A 22,378-nucleotide genomic window follows, 5' to 3' on the forward strand; every position below is an offset into this window, starting at 1 on the left:
CCTTCCAGGCCCGCAGGGTCCTCCGGGTGCCGCGTGTGCCAAGGGGCTGGGGCACGCAGCCAGGGGGTGGCAGGGACAGTGCGGGGAAGTGAGCACTCAGAGGGGCCCGGGACACGTCAGCGGGGGATGGGGACGTTGGGGGCGCCTAGCGTGGCTGTCCTCATTGGCAGGGACGGTCCTCGTGGTTTAGGGAGGAGCTGACACAGCGCCGGCTGCCCGCGAGGCTCTCCACATAGGGATTTGGTTCAAGACCCTGCTGATAATTGGTCTCCCTGAGCCTAGAGCAGGCCGTCCCAGCAGGTGCGCAGACACGCGGGCCCTGGCCCACCTGCGGCGCTGAAGGACCTACACACGGGCGCCAGTTAGCTGAGGGGTCCTCCATCTGGGGCAGCTCTTGGGGGGGGCACTGTACAGCCGCACGGAGGCAGGGCGCACCCTGCGAGGTGCCCCGGGGTGGGGGCAGAGGAGGGAAGGCCGAGCACCAGGGCTTGCCTACGTTTTCCTTGTGTGTGTGTGTGTGTGTGTGTGTGTGTGTGTGTGTGTGTGTGTTTGCAATGCGGGGCTTGAACTCGTGACCCTGAGATCAAGACCTGAGCTGAGATGAAGAGTCAGATGCTCGCCGACCCAGCCAGCAGGCGCCCCTCCATTTTTCTTGTCTCAGCCACTTGCAGACAGAAGCCGAGTCACCTTCCCATGGGGGTGATGGCGGTGCTGCCCTGAGTGCCTTCCACCAGGAGCCTCAGTGCGTCAAACTCAATATTTTAACTTAAACCAGCAGATGTTCAAAACCAGGCAGAGCTGTCTGTGAGACAAGAAGATAGTTCATTCCATGTTTTTTCATTTTTTTTTTTTTTTACTATCGCTCTCTCTCTGCTCAACTGCATCCTTTTCAGAACAGAAGGTTACCTCCCTGAGCCCATGAGTCCTTTGTGTTGTGGCCACCGCTGTCCCCGGCAGGGAACCTGGGCCAAAGCAGGTACTTGGGAAGCTTCTGTCTCATTAACTGATGCTCCAAGCCCCTCAATCCCACCTGCAGCTTGCTGCCTTGCTTTCCGGGACACTGATGCCACTCCAGCTTCAAAACTACCATGGTGTCTGGCTCCTGGGGCTCCCTGCGGGTGTAGACAATGTATTTAACTCCTGGAGGGAGCCAGTGCTCGTACAGCCTGATGCCCCGTGACGTCTAGCCTAGCAGCTCACGTTCAGTGATTGCACTTGGAAGACACTATTGTGCTCCAAAACGTGTCAATAAGCATTCAGGTTTCTTTTCAATTGCCAAGGCTGCCCGGGATAAATTAAATTCATGGTATGTGCCTATGAGCATTTCGATAAGACAATAATTCAATATAGGACACAGAAATCATTTCTAACATCCTGGGATGCTGCTAATTTGGATTGTTTGTCTCCTCATGGGTCAGGAGAGGACAAGAGGGAGTGACCCTCACAGGCTCTAGGCTGCAAAGTAAATTCTAATTGTGCAGCCAAACTGAGAGTCCTCATTTCCCTTATCTTTTCCCATCTAGATTTGACTTAAATTTGTAGATGACACATCTTATTTTCCTCTGAGCCGCGAGGCACTGCTCCTTTCCCTTCTGCATTGACTGTGTTCACTTGGTGGGTTCAAATGTTGGCTCTGACTTCAACTCCCTCCCGAGGGGATTTTCTGTTTCTACAGCGGGTCTCCTGAAAGACACCAGAGAGAGGCTTTTCACCACCCATTGGGTTGACTGTTTCCGTAAGGTGGGATGTTCCCCGCGTCCTTGCTTTCCCCCACTTTCCCCACGCTGATGGAGAAGCGAGGGAAGGAGATGGCTACCGGCCCGCGAGGATCTTGCAGTCCAGCTGAATGCAGGGCACGGGGGCAAAATATGCCGGTGCCCCCCAGGGGCAGCTCACGCCCGAGTGCTAGGCCTGGCACCACAGGCGTCTTCGTGCTTGTTGCATGTCTTGTGCCAAAACAGTGGAGGAATTCTAGCTCATAGAAACCTGGGTAAGTACCTGGGAAGGTGTAAAACACGTTTCCTAGAGGGCAAACCAGTAAAGGTGAGGGAAGCAACGGGCCCTTACGGGTCGGCCGCGTCCCAAGAGAGGAAGCTTCTAAATGTGGCCCAGTGACGTCGTCAGGGATTCACTGGAAGGGACCAAGACGGGAGCACAGGGGCTGGAGAAGGGCGCCGCCTGCCCAACCGTCCGCCCGCCCGTCCGTCCCCCCATCCAGCCAGCCAGCTATGCATGAGCACACGCAAGCAGTAAACACAAGGCAAATTTCCATCTTTTTAACCCAGGCAGGCAGGTTCACAGGCTCCTAAAACAGCGCTTTATAGAATCTGCGTTTAGGAGAAATGCAGGTTCACTCAGTGTATTCCGCCCACGGAGGCGGCGAGGCTAAGGGCCGAGACTTGACCCAGACCTCCTCCTTCAAAACCTTCTACAACAACAAGCACGACTCCTCTTCCGGGGGGATTCTTCTAGGGTGAACATTTATGGCAGCCCCCAAAACAAGTCTCACCCCTTTGCAGTTAAACCTTGGGGCAGGGCTGCCGGGTTAGTTCAACCATGTGTTCAAAATTCTAGATTCCAGGGCGCCTGGTGACTCAGTGGTTGAACATCTGCCTTCGGCTCAGTTTGTGATCCAGGGGTCTTAGGATCAAGTCCCACATCAGGCTCCCTGCACGGAACCTGCTTCTCCCTCTGCCTGTGTCTCTGCCTCTCTCTCTGTGTCTCTCATGAATAAATAAATAAAATCTTCAAAAAAAATTCTAGATTTCTAGCAGACTTTGGATAATTTCTGAAAGAGACAGAAAACCCAGCCTCAAGTATCCAATGGTGTGGGCTCAGGGCTGTCTCCGCAGGAGCTGTAGGGGGCCTGGGTGTGGATCCAGGACAAGTCTCCCTGCTGGGGCCTGGAAGCCCAGCACTGCCCCACAGGATCGAGCTGCATGTCCATGCAGCTAAGGGATGTGTACCCGCCCCTGATGCTTACGGACGGCACACGGGTCCTTGTCTGGTTCAGCCCTTTCTGACAAAGAAGCAGGTCTGGTCGTCAGTAACCGAGGCCAGGGCATTCCTGTCTAATTCACGTAACAAGCCATGGAAAGCAAGAGCCAATGACCCTGAGACTCGTGGGCCGGGACTCCAGGTTACCTACTGTACAGGTACAAGGGACCCGAGGGCACGGGGGCCACCTTGCCTCTAGCCTCCTGCAATGGTTTATTCCTGGGCAAAAGGGTTCAGTCGCTGGCCCCTGGACCCAAGTAATAGGATTTTGATGACACTGTATCAAGATCAGCGTTCAACTGAAGGAGAGAGGGGGAGGGAGAGAAAAGGAAAAGGCTCAAAAGAGAAATAGTGCAATCAGAGCTCCAGGGCTGAATCTGTGAGTCCGGGGATCGGGGAGTGCTCAGGAAACACGGCGGCCACACAAGTGCACGCTGTCTCCTGAAACGCAGGAAGGGCGCCCGCGCACAGGAAGGCTGGGGTCTGGGCTGCACGCAGCTGGGGGTGTCGAGCGCCAGGGCGCGCCCCGGGCCCTGGGTGCTGGGGGCAGACCTCAGGCTGGTCCTCTCAGGCTGCCGCACGGGCAGACTGCTGCTTCTTTCCCATTATTAACATTAAAAAAAAAAAAAAAAGCCTCTCCTTTACCACCTCTGCTCCATTGCTTCATCTCGGTTGCAGCAGAGTCTTTTACGAAGATATTGAGAAGCTTCATTCAACACAATTTTTGCAAACGATTTCACAGATGCGATGGCGTCCGTCTCCGAAGCTTGCTTCACTTAGGGCCTGTCCTCGGCGGCCGGCCTGTGTAACACGCTTTGTGTCTATAAAGCAACCGCCTTGTTTCAAGAAACTCGGGAGGATTTGCCAACCCCCCCTCCCCCGAATTACCATAAAGAGACCAGGAGAAGAGAATGAATGGACGAAAACTTAAACTAAAAGCACTCGACTCCTGTACTGAGCTCGGCCATTCTGCTTTGGAAAACTGCTTCCCTTCGACATGTTCACATTTTGCCTTGTTATTCATCTTTACTGTGAATTTTTGCTCTCAGTAATTGTCTTCTCATTATTTTGCACTTGATCAAATGCCTACAAGACGGATCGCCAAAATAGAGCCATGTAAAATAGATCGAACTGATGTGAAGATTGGAAGGGACCTAGATTTTCTCAAATGTGGCCAAGAATGGAAGAACCAAAAAAAAAAAAAAAAAAAGCAAATTTTCACCTTCATGGGTAAGGACAATTGAGAAAATGTTTTAAAGAGAAAACTGATTTGAATACTACTTTGGAGAGGTGATGAGTGACCAGGTTTGGGCTACATTTCGGGGAGGATGGATCTAAAAAGGTTTTCTAGGACAGGGGACATGGTTCCCCTCCATCCCTCTAGGTCCGCCCCATCCGGCAGGTGGCCCCTGGCCAAGGTGGCTTCTGAGCCCTGGAGACGTGGCCACTCTGGATTGAGGTGCGCTGTACGCATCGACTGGGTTTCGAGGACACAAGAAAAGAGAACAGGACTCACTAATGATGCTTTTGTTGGACGGAGGCTCAAATAAAGGCCCCTGGGCACACCCCGTTAAATCCGGTGAAAACTGATCTCACCGGTGCCACTTCTCTCTTTGAATGTATCTGCTGGAAAATTGAGAATTATGGCCGTGGGTCTCATGCTATTTTCGCTGGGCACTGCTGTCCTAGGACACGTGATTCCCGCATTGCACTGGCAGGTCCCAGGGATGCCGGTCATGACTTGTCTGTGAAACCTCTGCCCCCAGACCGGGACTGAAGCTGCCCGTCTGCCTGGGGTCCGACGGGAAGGACCCACGCGGAGCATCCGGAGGGGGTGCCTGGGGGCCGCGTGCACCCACAGAGGAGCCTGAACCTACAATTTTTAGGAGACGCTGGATCAGTAAGAAAAAACAGCTGGCGGGGGACGCCTGGTTGGTTCTTTCGGTGGAGCCCCCAACCCTTGATCTCAGGGCCACGAGTCTGAGCCCCATGCTGAGCATTGTAAAAAAAAAAAAAAAAAAAATCGTAAAAAATTGTGAAAACAGTCCCAGATGGACACATGCAAACCACCAACAGAATCTTTAACACTCGCAGTTCCAAAGTCAACTATAAGGTTCGGTATCGAGACCGTCAATTAGTAATAATCATACTGTTTTCAAACGGTGAGTAAACGCAGCGTCTCTAATGACAAAATAACTCTGTTATCTTCTCAGGAATAAAACCACTTCACTCAAAACCACAGCCTTCTCTACCAACACGAATGTCACCAGCACCAGCGACAGATCAAACTGCGTGCAGCACCGGGATGAGCCACGTGGTGGCCGCCCCAGGTGACGGTTAGCGGTCATCCCGACGGCGGGGCCGGCTCCCTCGGGGAGCTCTGGGGACCCCGCAGGGCCCCTACGTCTCGCCTCCGCCTTCGGCTGCGCAGGGTGGGGACGGTGAGCGCCGGAGAATTCCTGGGGTTCCCAGGGCGCTAATGGAACAGCGTCCGCGGCCGCCTGCGGGGCTCCCGGGGGTGCTTGGCCTCGCTGTCACAGCCCCGCACCTGAGAGCACGTGGCCGCCGTGCGCGCTGGAACCTTCCAGGGTCATGCCAGCGAGCGTCTTCCAGGGTCACCCCCGCCCCAGGGGGATGACACCGGGTGTTCAGGGCTCCCGGGCAATTCCGTGGAAATCGCCAGCCTGCAGCCTCGTCCCCCGCGGGGGAAACGCTCCCGGGAGGCAGCCTGGTGCCGACACACCAACACACGCGCCTTGCTTGCTCCCAAAAGCAGGGCAGAGGGGCAGGTGCTTGGAGGCAGGGCCGTGGAAAGGCCCCCTGCGACCCCTGGCCTCTTGGGGTCACTTGTCACCGCGTCCCCAGCCGTCTGCACATGGCCAGCCTCCTGCGGCCACCACGCACACGGGGACACGTGATGGGGTTGTCCCCTAGATCTACACACGCGCCTCACAGTCGTATTTAACCCGAGAAACTCGGGCGCACGCCAAGCTCAACCTCACGTTTCGAAGGACCACGCGAGGCCGCCGCTCTCCCGCGGAAAGCGTCGTTAGTTATTCATCCGTGTAACGCACACGAGCGTGCAGATAACAGGCAGAGCAATGAGACCATCTCACCAGTGGCGCACAGCCTTTCTAGTCGCGCTGCCCCCAACCAGCCACAAAACCAGCAGCCCCCTTCGCCCCCGGGAAAGCAGAGGAGCATTCTATTTATTAACACAGCCGGTCCAGCGCGCCTGGTGCTTCTAGCTTGTGACCTCAACGGCGGAGTCCCCTGGAATCAGCCCTTTGCAGGACACGCTGCGTTTCCCCTCCGGCCCCGACCGTGCCAACGGGTCCCCTCCTCCCCAACCCGCTCCGCAAACACACGCTCGCCCGCCCGGCCCGGCTCTGCACCAAAGCGTCCCCGGCTGCTGGGAGCAGCATGAGAGGCTCTTGTATTTCAGCCCAGCTCTCAAAAAAAAAAAAAAAAAAAAAAAAGCTGTCATTTGGAGCATTTTCCAATTTGGCAACATGGGTGGCATATTGAGTCCCTCCCACCCCGGTGGGCCTGCGGCACCTGCAGCTGACCCCGAGCCCGGCAGCTTCCCCGAATCCGTGCCCGTGGGCGTGTGTCCGCTGGCTCCGGCCCCCGTGGGCGGGGGCTCCCTTCCTGAGCTCCCTGTAGGCCGCGGTCAACACCACCCCACCCGGGATCCCAACGGGCACAGGGTTTGAGCAGGTTGGCGGTGACTGCGAGCGAAGCGCCTGCTAAGGCTTTGAAGAACGCCGGGCTTATCTGGCGGGCGCAGTCGCCGGGCGCCCACCCCGGCCGCGCAGGGCCCAGCGAGGCGCTTCCTGGGCCGCCCGCCTCGGCGACAAAAGCCTTTGCATCAATGGAACTGGGTCTCTGGAAACTTCGCAGGGCAATGATTTGGGCTCTGCCCTGCGCGTCAGCCTCGCTACTTTTGCATAAAAGGAGGGGAAGCTTGCTTTTTTTTTTTTTTTTTTTTTTTCTGGGTTATATTTACACTTCCCAAATCAGAAAATGTCCTAACCAGATAGGAGGACAGGTGGCAACTGGCAACCACAGCTCAAAACCTTTTTTTTTTTTTTTTTCCATTTCTTTCTGAAACCCCATGTAGAAGGAAAGTTAACGAAATGTCGGTTGGCTGTTTTACACTCCGCGCTCACTCTGCTTTCAGCACAGATGGAACGAAGCAGAAAATGAAATGGGGACCGACAACCCAGGAAAGAAAGTGCTGTTTAACTGTTTACCCCAGTAGCTAAGAGCCGGTTTTATTTCCTCTAGTAAGTCAGGTCCGACGCGATCCTGAATTTCAGTTGTTAGAATAAAATGAAGATAAACCTTGATGTCTCTTTGTAAAAAAAGAAAACAAAACAAAACAAAACAAAACAAAAAAAACAAAAAAAAACTTTTCAAAGCAAACGTGCAGCTTTGGAGACACGAACATGGTGGACGTGCCAGGATCCAAGCCCTTCAACCACCTATGGCCTGTTTTTTTCTGCAAGTATTCCTTCTATTTTTTTTTAAGATTTTATTTATTTATTCATGAGAATACACAGAGAGGAGAGAGAGAGGCAGAGACACAGGCAGAGAGGGATGCAGGCTCCATGCAGGGAGCCCGATGCGGGACTCGATCCCAGGACCCCAGGGTCACGCCCTGGGCCGAAGGCGGCGCTTAACCGCTGAGCCCCTGGGCTGCCCTGCAAGTATTCCTTCTAGAAAAGAAACCCACAGCCAGGTTCCAGGTTACCACCGACCATGTGAATCAGACCAAGGCTGAGGGTGTGGGGACCAAGGGCTCGGGCTCTACAGCTTCAACCCACGGAAGGGTTTTTAACCCCGGGAAATGTGTGGGGCTGTATGGGGCGAGGCGTGACATGAGGAGTTAATACCCCAGGGGGAGGGACGGAAGCCACCCCAAATACCGACGGTGCCCACTGAGAAACAGTGACCTACAACGATCCACATGCTGAGTCTCAAATTCAGGCCCAGCCTTCGATTCCTTCCCTTCACTTCCTCTCTGGGTTCCCCCCTGGGAGAGCGACACCCCCGTTCCCTGCTCTCACGTGGCACACGCCCTGAAGGCCTACTCAGGGCACGCCAGGCCCAGGTGCTGGGGGTGCAGACTGAGCAAATCCCAGAAAGGCGCCTTCTCCCTGAGTGGCAGCGGCAGGGGAGGGACCGGCGATGCCGTGAGGTGGGCTCAGGGTGGCCGCCTTGCTGGGGACTTCTGCACGGAGCCCGAGGGCAGTGAGGGAGATGGCCACGCGGGCGTCTGGGGGCGCGCTGCGGGCCTGGACATGGCATGGGCGGAGCCGAGCCCAGCTCCCCGTGGCCCCGTGGCCTTCCCGGGCCTCCACTTGGGCTCTAGCATGGAACCCTCCGTCTCCACCTGCTCCTTCCGCTGCCCTCCCACACCTTCAGATTCCCCTCCCGCAGGCAGGGCTGCCTTCCTACCCTGCGCCTGCTCCCTGAGGCTCCCCGACATCCTGACGTGGACCTCCAACCCCCTGAGCTCCTTTGGGGGACCCACCGCTGCTCCCCCAAATGCCCTTCTCCAGCACTGCCCGCCCTTCTCACCCTCATTATCATCTCTCCTCGTAGTGGCCTCTCCGCCATATTTCTTTCTAGAAATTTCACCGGAACCCAACAGCTCATTCCCTGCCTCCTTCCTTGCTTTCTCTCCTGGACAATCATCCACATTCATGTCTCAAGGCCCTTGATCTCCACCATCCCTCTCTCGGATCCTAGAGCTAGAACCGTCTCTCTCTGCCTCTCACCCATCCTGCCTTCCAGAAGGCTCCTTGGCTACCGACGGCCAACAGAGATCAAGTCGGCCCCAACTCTCCATTCCATTCAGGGAAATCACTGCCGTCCCCAAGGTGGAGGCTGAGCCACCTGTTGCACGTTCCCACATTGAGCAAGTGGACGTATATGGTGGCCACGCAGGGGAGCCTCCCCACGGCCCGGCTCCTCCCGCCACAGCCCTCCCACGCGGGCACAAGTCCCGCCTCCCTGCCTCCTGTGACCAGTGATGTTTCCGGCACCCAGATCCTGCAGGGCCACTCCCCACGGGCCCCCTGGGCACCGGGCCTCACTCCCTGGGGACTCTGGCCTGTTGCCCACCCTCCTGCCCACCACCCAGCCCCCAGTCCTGAAGCCCAGCGTGGCTCCCCTCCCCACCTGCTCAAACGTCTACCCTGGGAGTCCTCCCCAGCCCCCCTCCCCTCTGCCTGGCTCAGCGAGGAGCACCTCCTCCTTTGCTACACCCCAGTCCCGGAGCTGCGCTCGGCATTACTGTGGCGCCTGGCCGCGATGCCCGGGATGTCGGGCACGAAGGCGGCCGCCTGGCCCGAGCGAGGGCTCTCTGGGTAGGAGTGCTACCGAGGGGCCCTTCCCAAGAGTCGGGGGAGCTGAGGTTGGGACAACGTGAGGCCAACAGAAATGGCATCTCCAGAAATCCCAAGGTGGGCTCAGCAGCAGAAGCCTTCTGTGGTGGCTCTGCTTTGGGTCGGGCCTTGAGAACTTTCCAGAACTTTGTGGTCATTAACCGGCAGGTGCAAGCAGGCAAGGACATGCTGGCCCTCGTGGGACAGAAGCGAACGGACAGCTCACCGGCCCGTAGTCCCCCTGCACGCCCCGCTGACAGGGTGTGCCTGCCGGGGGCCGGGGCCCAGGGGCCGGGAGTGGCATCGTGTCCAGCCGGGCTGGCCTCTTCCTCGGCCCCTGCTCTGTCCTGTGACCCTGGGGGCCTTGCTACGCCGACTGCGCCCTGCTCTCTCTGGAAGCCTTATTTTGCAGGGATGCGGCGCGTCAAGGCTTCTCCGCGAGGTCACCTGCCAGCAGGTGCGTGGGCACACGTCTCCCAGGTCCCGCAGAACGTCTCGCTGCAAGTCCACCAGCGGCGCTAACGACCTCCCCACAGCGGCCCCGACGGAGCATCGTCTACGTGGGCCCCCACCTGTCCAGTCCCCCCACAGAGCACAGCGGGCCGGTGACCCTTGTCAGCTCCTGGGACACAAGTGAGGGGAAGCAACCTGCCACGGTCGGCAGGCGGGAGAGCAGCAGAGCCGGGGACATCCTGGGCCTACACACGCTCCTCCCAGGGAACAACTGTGATCCCTTGTCCACTACCACCCAGGACGCATACACGCCACGGACACGTACCACCCAGGACACACACACGCCACGGACATGTACCACCCAGGATGCGCATGTGCCACAGGGACACGTACCAGACACGCACACGCCACACGGACACTTACCACCCAGGATGCACACATGCCACATGGACACGTACCAGAGATGCACACACCACACGGACACATACCACCCAGGACGCACACACGCCACACGGACACGTACCACCCAGGACGCACATATGCCACGGACATGTACCAGACACGCACATGCCACATGGACACATACCAGACATGCATATGCCACACGGGCATGTACCACACAGACACACACTACAACGCACACACACCACATGCGTACACACACACACATCCAGCACGCAGACACACACTGTGTGCATGAACACTTGATACACACACCACACAGGTATACCCCCCACACAAACACGTATACACCACACACGCCATATATTCACACACCACAGACACACAGTACATACAATATACGCCCAGCACATGCATAAACACATAACACACATACACGTACATCACATATACTATGCACACACCAACACACACCACTCACACACCCCACAACATAAACACACACCACACATAACGTGCACAGAGATGCCACACACCACACACACGCTCGTATAAACACACACCACACAGATACATACCACACACACTCTACACATGCACACAGGTACACCACAGGCACATACTACAGACGTATACACAGAGCACACACACACACACACACACACACGCACACACAAACCACTTTCAGTTTTCTCCAAGGAGTGTTCTTGAAGCCGTGCTTACAGTCCCGGCCGCCTACACCAAAACCTACTAAAAACTGGTAGCGGCACAGCGCACAGTCGCTTGCTCTTCCTTCAGCGCGCCCACCCGCCACGGCACCCTGCGGAGATCGTGTCTCCCACGTGTAGCGTGGAGGTGATAGAAAAAAAAACCCTGCTTACTTTTCAATGGGAAGCAATGTACCTGGTACGTAACAGCCTCTTTCCAAAATCTGAAAGTCTTAGGCCAAACAACTTTTTTTCTTTTTAAGGCCATGTCTCATATTTGGGGAGATTCAAGAACATGAGTCTTTCCAACGGGAATCATGCTGGTTTGGAAATGTCCTGGTGACAACACCTCCCCTCTCCACGAGGTGTTCCAAGATAGGGACAGCGAACCGCAAGATGAGTAATGCAGAATTTTACAACTTTGCTCCATCGGAACCCTTGCACAATACCTCAGCTATGAGGAGGAGCAGGGAACCGACAGGGCGAGCTGGGCGAGGATCTGAGGGATACTCAGCAGTTCGTTTCACCTCCGAGGAAAAGGGGAAAAAACCCAAGCCAAGACTGTCAGCCTGCTGAAGTCCGGCCGTTTGTGCCCTGCGACTGCTTTCACAAGGGCGCACCCCGTCTGAGCATGCCTGAGCTCTGCAGCTAATGCTCAGATGCTGCTAGATAATATTTCTCCCCAGCTAAGATGGGGTTTATCAGCTCAGAAGAGATGCATTTTACAGATAAAAACAACTTCCTCTAACTGCTGATTAGATAAGCGGGCTTAGCATCCGTCCTCAAGAGCCCGCTGCCCAATCTCCAATTAGACCGAAGCTTGCTTTCTCTTTCCATCGGGAAAAACTCTCTGCACCCCCCACCCCGGGGGGCTGCCGAGAAGCGTCCTAGCCACGCGCCCGCCTCTCTGAGCCACCTTGGCACTCTGCGTAAACTTGACCACGAAGGGGAGATTTGGCACCGGACTAATCGATTAACAACATGTTACTCTTACAAATCTGTCCTCGAACTCATGGCTTGGTGAAGGGATTTTTACTTTCATCAAATAAATCAAAAAAGGAAAGGAAAGGAAAGGAAAGGAAAGGAAAGGAAAGGAAAGGAAAGGAAAGGAAAGGAAAGGAAAGGAAAGGAAAGGAAAGGAAAAGAAAGAAGGAAAAGTCATGTTTTCATGTAGTTAATCATTTTTCTGGGTTTTTAAAAAAAATTAGATTTTTTTTTCTTTCTATTTCTGCTGGGGTGAATCAAACCATGCCCTAAAGATTCAAGAGAGAGGCCCCAAGGTCACGCCATCTCAGCTTCCAGAAGGCCACAGGGCCTGGCTCCAGACACCACGCAGTGACACGCGGCCTAGGGGACTTAAGCCCAGAAACAAAACCCAGATGAAACCACGGTGACCCCCCCAGCTCTGGGCGAGGTCAGGCAAGTGAGCAGAGGCAAGAGAAGCCTGTTCCAGAAGGCAGCGGGGCCTTCAGAAATGCACGCTCGCACCCACACCTGAGCCCAGGGCGGCGGAGGAGCAGACGCTGAGGCGGCCGGTGACTGCGGCAAGGCCAGGCCAGCCCCTCGGTGACCCACTCGCAGAGCCACGGCGGCGGCGACCTCTGCACTGGGGGTACCGTGCCCCCCGCCCCCAGCAACACTGCTGTGCCTCGCCCGAGGGCCACACGCGCTGGCGTCTCCCCGGCCGGGCCCCCGGCTCCCTGGCTCCCGTCCCTCCCTGCTCCCGCTCCGGCCACCAGGCCTCCTCCCCTGTGGCCTGTCTCCCAGCCCCGGGGAGGTGCCTCCTCCGCATCCCGCCTGCCGGGGGCGTGGGGCAGGCTCCTCCGTGGCACTCGGGGGCCCTCCTCGCCCCAGGTCAGGGCACGCACACTGGCACCCGTGGGCGACGCACAAGGAAGGCCCGGGGCGGGGCCGCGAACACAGGAAGGAAGTCACCGAGCTTCTCACTTCTTCCCCGCGGGCTCAGCCGCTGCTCGCCCACCCGCTTCGTTCCCACGGGAGACGCCGCGCGAGCCCCCGGCCAGCGGCCGTCGCAGGCAACCCCGAGCCGTCCTCCGCGTGTCTAGCCTGGCCGCCCGTGGGGGCCGGGGGGGTAAACCCGGGGTTGCCCGAGGAGGTCACTGAGGACACGGTCGGCGTTCGGCAGTTTCACACACAACCACTTCAGAGAGGTGAGATTTCTCTCGTTGTTAAAGCGACCACTTCAGAAGCACAAGCTCCCATCCCATGAAGGAGACTGAGTCCCTCCCCACCCGGAAGTCCTCCTCTGAGTCTGACTTCAGTGCGTCAAGCTGCACTTCCAGTCTGTTCCCTCTTACTCAGGCCCAGGATCAGGGGGAGGCCACCCAAGGGCTGTAGCCAGGTGCTCTGACGTCTGCTCCCCATCTCTCTCTCTCTCTCTCTCTGAATCCAAGAGACCATATTTCCTCTGGTCCCCCAGCGTCCCCTCAGCATGGGGTCACCCTGGGAACAGCCCACCGTCAGCATGAACAGCACCGCCCGTCACGTGGGTCCATTTCCACCACCCCCACCGGTGTGTTGGGGACTAGGGCTGAGATCCGACGTGTCTACACCTGAAGGAGCGCACCTGCTGCAAGGGCCTTGGCTTTACGGACGCATTCCCTTCTCCCCCTAAAGCAGACATGCCAGGGGGCACGTCAAGCATTGCCAGAGATTTCCCACCCTCTGGCATCTGGCCATTTGTCCTTGCACTTGGGTCTGGCAGTGGCCAGCCCCGCCGAGCTCTCTTCTAATCCCTCCCTGTGGCTTGCCTAGCCCTTGGATCAATCCCTTTTTTACTATTATTGATAAATAGCTGTCCCCAGCACTACCTGGTTTCTCTCTCCCTTCACTCCAGCAAAGCCACAGCAGGTGCCCTCGCCCCTTATCTCATACATCTTTAAAGGGCCTGTTTTGCACAAATTGCTTCCTTTCTCTGCTCTCTCCTGTTCTCTTTCACTGTAGGTCTTTGCCGCCCCGTGTTCAGCAAAGCACGTTTCTAGGCTTTCACGTGACCCAAGAAGCCCTTCTGTGAGATGAGCTCTGCTGCTGTCGCCTCTCGAAAATGAGGAAACAGGCTCCGTGGTCAAAAGCGGGCCGGAAGCACCGACCGGGAGCAGGGCTTGGAGGTGACCCTTCTGAGATGGGCCTTCCCGGCTCCGCGGCCCCCACCCCGGAGCCACCGCCCCTGCCCCTCTAGGGGACCTGTGCCCTGCAGTGCTCGGGGCCCTCGGGGCCTCGCTGCTTCAGTGCTGGGAGAGGCTGCTTCTCATTTCCTGTTGTCTGTCCTCCAACACTCCTCTGCTCTTCTGGCTTCTTCCTGCGGAGCCGGTGACTCGTGGCTTCCAACGTGCCTCCCTGTCCTCCCGGGAGGCAACCCCCCGCCGTTCTCCCCGTGACCCTATGTATGAAGTCACTTCCATCAACAACAACTAGGCTAACACCACCTAGTTTCCCTCTCAACCCCCCAAGGACGACTTCTCAACCAGGTGCCCTGAAGCACAAGACACTTCCCTGGCAGCTCTTTGGACTTGGTCTTCGGGGATTCTCTGTACTCGGGGATTCTCCGTCTCCTGAAGTGCTCCTCAAACTCCTCCCCTCTCGCGTGCTCGACTGTCTGCCAGGCTTCTGCGTCGTCGGCTTCGGGGCAGAGCCCCAGCGCCCCTGTGGCCCCAGTGCCCCCCGCCCCAGGAGGGCCGGCTCGCTGAAGCTGTCTTGGCCCCCACCTCAAGCAGCTCTCCCTGCCTGTCCCTATGGCCACCACAACTGCGCTTTACAAACCAGGCGGAGAGGTTTCTCAGGTGTTTTTAAATGTTATTCTGAAATTCACTTGTCACAAACTGCATCCTAAAAAGAGGAGCGGAATTCAAATTGTGTCAGCCGGCAGCCAGGGAGCACTGGCAGGAGCGCACAGGGAGTCAGCCCCGGCTCCACGTGCTGGCACCCAGGGCTCAAGCCTGAGCCAGGAGAACCAGGCCTGGGAGGCAGTCTCGAGCACCCGCTAGGGGCCTGGGGGCCTCGCACCAGCAGAAACTTCCAGCGACCAGAAGCTGACCCGGGGCACTGCATCCAGAGCACTGTGAAGGCATCTGTACGGAGTGTTTACCCACCTCCACCAAGTGCACTGTGTGCTGACCTCTGCTCTCCAGGAATCGGGTGACTTTCAGTTCTCTAAAGGACACCCATCATGACCTGGGCTCACGGGCTGCAGGGCAGCTCCGGGGATTTCAGGGAGCGCTCCCTGGTTTCCCCCACGATGAGCCTGGAGCCCTAACGCCGACGTCCGGGCTCTCAGGTTATTTGAACAATTGGTGGCTACATATTCACAAGATTTCTTCTGAGCAACCCCCTCACTGTGTCCTGGGTGGGTCGCGCGCGCATGCACCTGCTGCAGCCCGAAGTACAGATAACAGTACCCGCCTCACTGGTGGCCTTAAGGACTGACAAAGAAGGAAAAGCAGGGTCGCCCCGACATTAGCGATTCACGCACCACCTTTGCAAGTCTTTATCATGCATGTGCGCCCCCTCTGGCTTAATATTTTTATTAAAATTCGACATTCTACTTTACGTGAACATCTCTTGAAAGGAAGTGTTGTAGTAGTAGTAGTGCGGTAGACGATACACCCGTATCCCTTGCAACAAATGCAAGACAATCTTAAAAATATATGCATCAGTGACACAGAAGCATGCTCTTCTGTGTCCCAACTTTGAGAACCCCTGAAATGGTGTGTGTAGACACAGCGGAAAATCCAGAAATGCCTGTCTTTCCACCCACTGTCCCACATCCAGCAGCCGTGCTCTGACAGGGAAAACAAGTCATGAATGTCCTTGTTTTCTTGGTTCCCCTACATCAAATGGCTTCAGCCACTATCCTCATCTGTTGGTACAATTAACTTTAGGGTATTTTTTTTTTAAGAAAACCCTTAAACTCAACATCTCATCGGGTTCCGAGACACGTGAAGACACACAGAATGCGTTTCTTAGTTCCTACATCACTATGTCCTATGGAGAGAAAGCTGTGAAGGGCTCACGCAGCTGCTGCACGGGGGACCCATCCCACCTCAGGTCACCCTGGACACCGTTTGTAATATTCTTTCATACAAATAAATGGCTCTCAATGTCAGTTTTTTTTTTTTTTACTTTAAGAAAAGAAAGAGAAAAATAGGTATTCTAAGGAATCACTGACTCATTATCTCACAAGAACATGGTACAAAGGTGTGAAAACTAGACTTTGAGTTAGAAATTTAGCCTAACACTGACTCCCTATGTGACTTTGGTTATTTCCCTGAACTTCTTGTGGCCTCGGTTCTACAATAAAAAGGGTAGGCCAGGTTTTGCCAACATGAACCGTGAGGGTATGTCCACCCCGGGAAGGACTGAGGAACCTAACATACCTACCTCTTTATGGAAAAAGTGTGTGAGAAGAGGCATTCTCGACAGTCAACAATTTCTATTCCTCAAATTTCGCATTTGGAGTTAACTTTGGCATTTAAGAAACACAGAGGGACAATATAAAATGGGCAGATTTGGCTTCTTCCAAACCAAAGCTCTAAATCTAACTAGCCTACTGCTGTAACACAGGAAATGCATAATTTTCATTACTTATAATCCATAAAATTGGATGCTCCTGCAGCACCCAGGGGACAGGAGACAGCACTAAGGACGCGCCCCGCGTCGGGGTGCTCTTCCACTCTGTCTCACGGTCCCCTCGTGTGGGTGTCACAGCCACGGGAGCTGTCTGTGTCCTCCTGCACACACCAGGGCCCCATCCTGTTGATCTTTACCTGCACCTTCTTAACATGGTGGTTGAGGGGAAACAGCAGGTACCATGATCCCACCACCCAACCACCGACTTTGGAAGGATACGAAGGGACGGGGGTGGTACGGAAACAGAGCGTGCGACAGCCTGCCAACGGGACGCCTAGACGGCTGACTCACCCACGCCTCTCTCATTCTTGGAGGTCTGCTGTCCGCCAGATGTGGTGGAAAGGTCTTCGGGGACCGGCATGGGTTCATCCCCATCATCTGGGGTGTCACTCACCGGAGGGCTTTCCTTCCCTGAGGAGACAAGCAGCAGCTTGAGTCTCTGGGCTGTAGTCACCGCCAAGGGTGGTGGCAGCTACAGCCTGGCCAGCAGGGAGGCTGCGTACATGTGTATACATTTATACATCATGGATAACATGCGGGGATCTATTTTATCAAAATAGATGGTAACTGTTGGACATTCTCATGGGCACTTTTCCAAGCCAGTGGCCAAACTCCCACAACTTTATTTATGAGGCCTGCCTGCTTTCCCGTTGCATGGCGACACTAGAATTTATTTAAATTCTTTCTATTTTTGAATTTATATAGTTTTCACTCTTTTTCCCTATTAAAGAGCATTGTGATGAACATTCTAGTAGCTCGCGAACCTTTGCATGCATCCTTAGTAAGCATTCCAGAAGTTTCACGAGTGGGTCCAAAGGCATCTATACTTTTGAGGCTCGCCACATATCATTGCACATTTTTTTCCTGCAGGGTGGTTCCAATTTACCCCCCTGCCTGTGGGCTCCATGCCACCTTCAGATTAATTTGTTTTTAAGGTCACCTCACCAGATATTGTGCTCAGAGCTATACATTCTGGGTCTGCTCACTGCCTTTTTAAAGAGCTGGGGAACATTCTGGCAGAGGCCTGGTTTGAGTCAACCTGGTGGGGAAGGCAAGCTTGTAAAGAGCTGGAACAGGAAATCCAACGCCTCCTGGGATCGTGATTCCCTCTGTGGGATTCTTATCTTTGAAACACAATATAATGCACACGACCACCGAGTTGCTTACCCTTCACAAAGTGAGATTTACCTAATGAAACAAGGTTTTACAGGATGGCTGTACCTACTGTGACTGCATTAGAATTACTTTTAGCCAGAGGCTCCGGCAGTGGGGAACCCACCCCTCCGACCCACTCCCAGAAATCCAGCACTGGAAAGCCATGACTGGCAGAAAATATTCTTTTCTCCCTTGAAACTGAAACACCTGTATCTCCTAACCTTCCAGACATCACTTAAAATTGGGTTAGGAGACACAAACCACATGTAAGAACCAGATGGTGAGGCCTGGAGCTGACACGAAATAACCCATCAGAGCCGCTCTAGAAGACCTAAAAGGCCAGTGGAGATTCCAGCCCTAAAGGAGGTTAAAAGAAGTGGAAGGTGAGGAGGGGTGGGTCACATGCTTGCTGGCTGGGCTGGTGACCTGGCTTCCCGGGCGATGAAGGACATCCCCGCACAGAAGAGCCCAGACTTTTGGGAGAGCGTACAAATGATCAGGACAGTGTTGAAGGACCTAGAAAACATGGCCAGGAAGATTGAAGTGTGCTCGCCTGTTTGAACCACCACCACCAACATTTCAGGGGATTGGCAAGAAGAGCGCGCAAGTCCCGGCAGAGGACGTGACCTCTCGGGCGTAACTGAACTGACACCACGCAAGCAGGTACCAAGGCGATGCTTTGGGGACATCCCAGTGGAGTATTCCAGCTCAGCTGCGGAGGCCACAACTGGCGTGTTTTCAGGAAGAGCATCACTGGGTACGTTTGTACAGCCAACGCAAGATGCATCATTCAAGGTGGGGCAGGATTATAAGAATTTCCCAAGGAAAAAAACAAAAAGCTAAAGAGGAACTGATTGAAAGGGCCCATGTTACATGGAAGCCAAGTCAATGTGCGTTGGGGTAGTGATATTTCCAGGGCTCTGGAACAGTGGCTGACAATCTTGGTGCTCTCTGACACCTCTTCCATAACTGCAGAAAAGCTGAATGGGAGAATGTAGGAGGTATATGGACCATACGATGACTCGTTTTTCCTTACCACTGCCTAAGAGCAATGGTTTCAAACTTCCAGAACTCCAGGGAGGTGGTCAGAGGAGTCTTCTTCTTTTGGGGTGGGAAGACTGAACTGACACAGAACTTCAATACATAACACCAGGCTTCTCTGTTAAGTGGAGACACTGCCGGGTGCGGAGGCTGGAAGATTGGAGACCCAGATCCCTTGAGGACCACCTCCCCCCGCCATGACACACACCCGAACCAGACAGTGGAGACCCCTGGCTCAGCCAGCTGACCCAAAGGTCAAAGGTGTATAGAGTAGGTGGTGTGCACGTGTGTCTTCGTGATGAGCCAGTTGTCATGATCATGGGGTGGGCATCGGATGCTGGGTAACTAAGCTTTATGAGCATATTTTATCTTCCCTGTGACACCATGATGCTCTAGGGGGAAGACTCAGGACTCGTCCAATGAAGGAACATGGTCTCAGCTCAACTGAACTAACACATGTTCGAGTAGCTCTTGATTACTCTTTTGGTAATCTAGCTGCACTACGTATTAGGGAATAAGGCCAACCGCATGCTGTGGAGGATGCTTCTATCATAGATGTGCCTGCTACGGGTCCTGTGGGTCTTCTTGGGCTCCCGCACTGCGGGAAGTGCCAGCTCTCCAGGGCCCATCATCCTGTGTCTCATTCCTCAGCAGGAGGGATGATGATTCCGAGCTGCCGTGGGTCACACTGATCAATGTGAGCTCCCCACGTGGGAGAAACGCCCAGGGGAGAAGTGAGAGTAAACAGTCGTCCCCGGCGAATACAGTGAGACCTGGAGGGAAGCAGAGTGGGATAGGGCGACGTTCCCTCCAAGGCCCTGCTGTCATAGCCTCAGCTCACCTTGACTGGGTGAGAGATTTTAGGAGCTGGCCTGATTTGCCTGAAATTCCAGCCCCTAAAGTCTGGGTGGCCGCCGAGACACGAATCCCTCGCATGAGCCCTGGAGCCCCTGGCCCTCTCTCACTGTTGGAGATTGCTGCGGTGAACAGCTACCACTTTGTGAAAACCTTCCTGTCAGGCAGAGATCTTCTGTGTGTTGATTTTAAACAAATATGCCCCATGAACCACTGAAAACGCAAAGCCATGGGAAGATTATGAAAGATATAAAAGGGAGGCAGTTAGATCAAGTGAACCCATCCCAAACAGCACATGGGTGGCCCAGGATATGGTTCAGACAGAAACATGGAGGAAGTCCCCCCTTTAAGACAGTTTCCTCAATAGATAAATGAGGCTAAAAACCGTGATTTTGGTCTAACTGACAGGGCTGCTGCGTAAATAACTTTCCCCCAAGTTCATGCACAAAGACACGACAACAGGTGGAACTACAGACGGCAAGGGCTCGAGACTTCTCATGAAAGAGTGTTGGAAGTGCACCGTAATTTCACTTAGCTGGAAAAATGAAAGAAACTTCTTAGCAATCTTATAATAATATTACTACTTATATTTAATCTTGCTACTTGCCTTTGCTTCAAATAAAGCATCACCTATGAGAAGCATCTGGGGCAGATTAGATGAGATAAGTGTATAACGAGCTTATCAAGTGCAAGCAAGTTCATTTCTCCAGTAGATTATAATTCACCTACCAGCGTTCTGTGATTCCCCTTCTCCCAAGTGCATGGATTTTTTTTTTTAATATGCAATTACCCAGGGAACATAATGCCTGCGGATAAAGAAAAAGTCGGAGTACAGACTCCCCACTCTAGAATGGTGGACAAGCTTGCGATCCAGAGCCGTGCTTGGCTCCCTCTGGGCCTCCTGGTCCATTTCCCTGAGTCTCAGCTCCCTGCAGATTGAAAATGGTACCAGTATCTTCCTCACTGGGTGCTTGTAAAGTCCAAAAGGGACAACACTTAAGGGCAGAGATCGGTAAATGTAAGCATTCAATCAAGGAGATTTCCTATGATGAATACTTCCAGTCCTATGGTCCGTAGGGATGAGCCTCATTTCCTAAGCGTACTGTGGATGTCTACGGAGCATACTTCCCGTTTCTATGTCCCAAACACTACAGAGGCCACGGAGAAGACATCCTACAGTTCATGTCACAGGAGCCAGAGGACCGTTAAATATCAACTGGGCCTCATCCCTCATTTTGCAGATGACCCTACAGAGGTCCAGGAGGCGGGAAAGCTGTCTCAGGTCCCACAGTTGGGGACAGATGGGAGAGTCCCCCACGGGCTGTCTCTTCCCTTAGAAACCAAAACAAAGAATAATGCATAGGCACAAAAATATTTTGGAAAGACTGTCAAAGAAGAAAGAGACAAAACAAAACACCACAAAACTTTACCCAAAAAATGAATGAGATATGCCCTTAGAGGAAAAATCCCCCCAGGAAGCAAGAACCAGGTGACAGTGAAAGAAAAAAAAATCAGCTATTGTGTATTTCTTCTTTTTCAAGTGCATACTTCACAGATCCTGATGGAACTGTTGGTGCTGGAGCATTTTTGAACCCAGGAAAGTGACGGCTTCATAGAGTTCAACTTGTTTTCTTTCCCATGGACAGAACATGACAGTGAAGAGTTTTCTAGGGAAAGAGGATGATGGAGTAACATCATCTTCCAACTCCTGTTTGACTAAATGTACGGCCTTATCCCTCTTTTTTTTTTTTTTAAGATTTTATTGAATGATTGCGCACAAGCGGGGGGAAGCACAGAGGGAGGTGGAGAAGCAGACTCCCCACTGAGCAGGGAGCCCGATGCGGGACTCGATCCTGGGACCCCGAGATCATGACTTGGGCCGAAGGCAGATGCCCAGCCGACTGAGCCCCCAGACGCCCCTGTACATCCTTATTCCATAACTAACTGTCAACTACCCTCAATTTCAAAAATGGAAAAGAGAAAGTGATGGGGTCAGGTTTTAGCCGGAAAAGCAGCAAGAAGTAGAAGTATCCTTCAAATCTTTAGGAAAATAGCAGGACCCTTTAGAGGCTCTGCTCCTGGCATAGAAGGCCTCAGGTTACATCAACCAAAGGCCCTATTAAGGTTTTGGAAGCAGCATTTCCTCTGCAAAGTGCACACAAACAGAATTTCAGGCCAAATCTCGAATCTTCTTGACCACAGAAGTTTCTTTTTTCAGGCAATCTTGGGCCAGGGCCTCCCTTCGTTCTTGCTCACCACCCTCTTCCCCAATCTCCACTTTCAAAAGCCAGCATCCAGGAAAATGGGGTGTTTCGCCTAACGATAAGGGCAAGAAATCTATGAGGGGGAAAAAAAGGAGGCTTTTGTTACTGCGTTTGACAGGGTACGGGATGGGAACACTGACCTCCTCGTACAAAACACCCCGGAGACGTCTGCCTGGGCTTTCAGCTCCGGCTCGGGGATGTTGGAGGACACAGGACAGATGCTTCATGCAGGTGCTGCCTCAGAGGCTCCCTAAGAGAGGGACACCTGGGTGGCCCAGCGGTTGAGCACCTGCCTTCACCTCAGGGTTGACCCCGGGTCCTGGGATAGAGTCCCCTCAACGGGCTCCCTGCAGGGAGCCTGCTTCTCCCTCAGCCTGTGTCTCTGCCTCTCTCTGTGTGTCTCAGGAATAAATAAATAAATTAAATCTTAAAAAAAAAATAAAAGAAGCTACCCAGAGAGAAA

At 54.2% G+C, this 22,378-nt stretch overlaps 1 protein-coding gene and 1 long non-coding RNA gene across 16 annotated transcripts in view; one reads left to right on the forward strand and one right to left on the reverse strand.

The window, feature by feature from the left end:
- Positions 1 to 22,378, reverse strand: part of IKZF1 (IKAROS family zinc finger 1) — a 91,630-nt gene that overhangs the window by 52,714 nt on the left and 16,538 nt on the right. For 14 of the 15 annotated variants that reach the window (XM_072791739.1, XM_072791740.1, XM_072791733.1 and 11 more), the window contains exon 3: positions 16,892 to 17,011. The exons of the other annotated variant lie outside the window; for it this stretch is intronic. In XM_072791739.1, the coding sequence (XP_072647840.1) occupies positions 16,892 to 17,011 (120 nt within the window). The remainder of the gene's footprint in view (positions 1 to 16,891; positions 17,012 to 22,378) is intronic. 15 annotated transcript variants of the gene reach the window in all.
- On the forward strand, positions 12,896 to 16,076 carry LOC140613205 (uncharacterized). Its single transcript, XR_012014372.1, has 2 exons — positions 12,896 to 13,125; positions 13,919 to 16,076. It is a non-coding gene; the product is annotated as an uncharacterized lncRNA (long non-coding RNA).

Source organism: Canis lupus, chromosome 21 (assembly GCF_048164855.1).
Source record: "Canis lupus baileyi chromosome 21, mCanLup2.hap1, whole genome shotgun sequence".
NCBI classification, from domain to species: domain Eukaryota; kingdom Metazoa; phylum Chordata; class Mammalia; order Carnivora; family Canidae; genus Canis; species Canis lupus.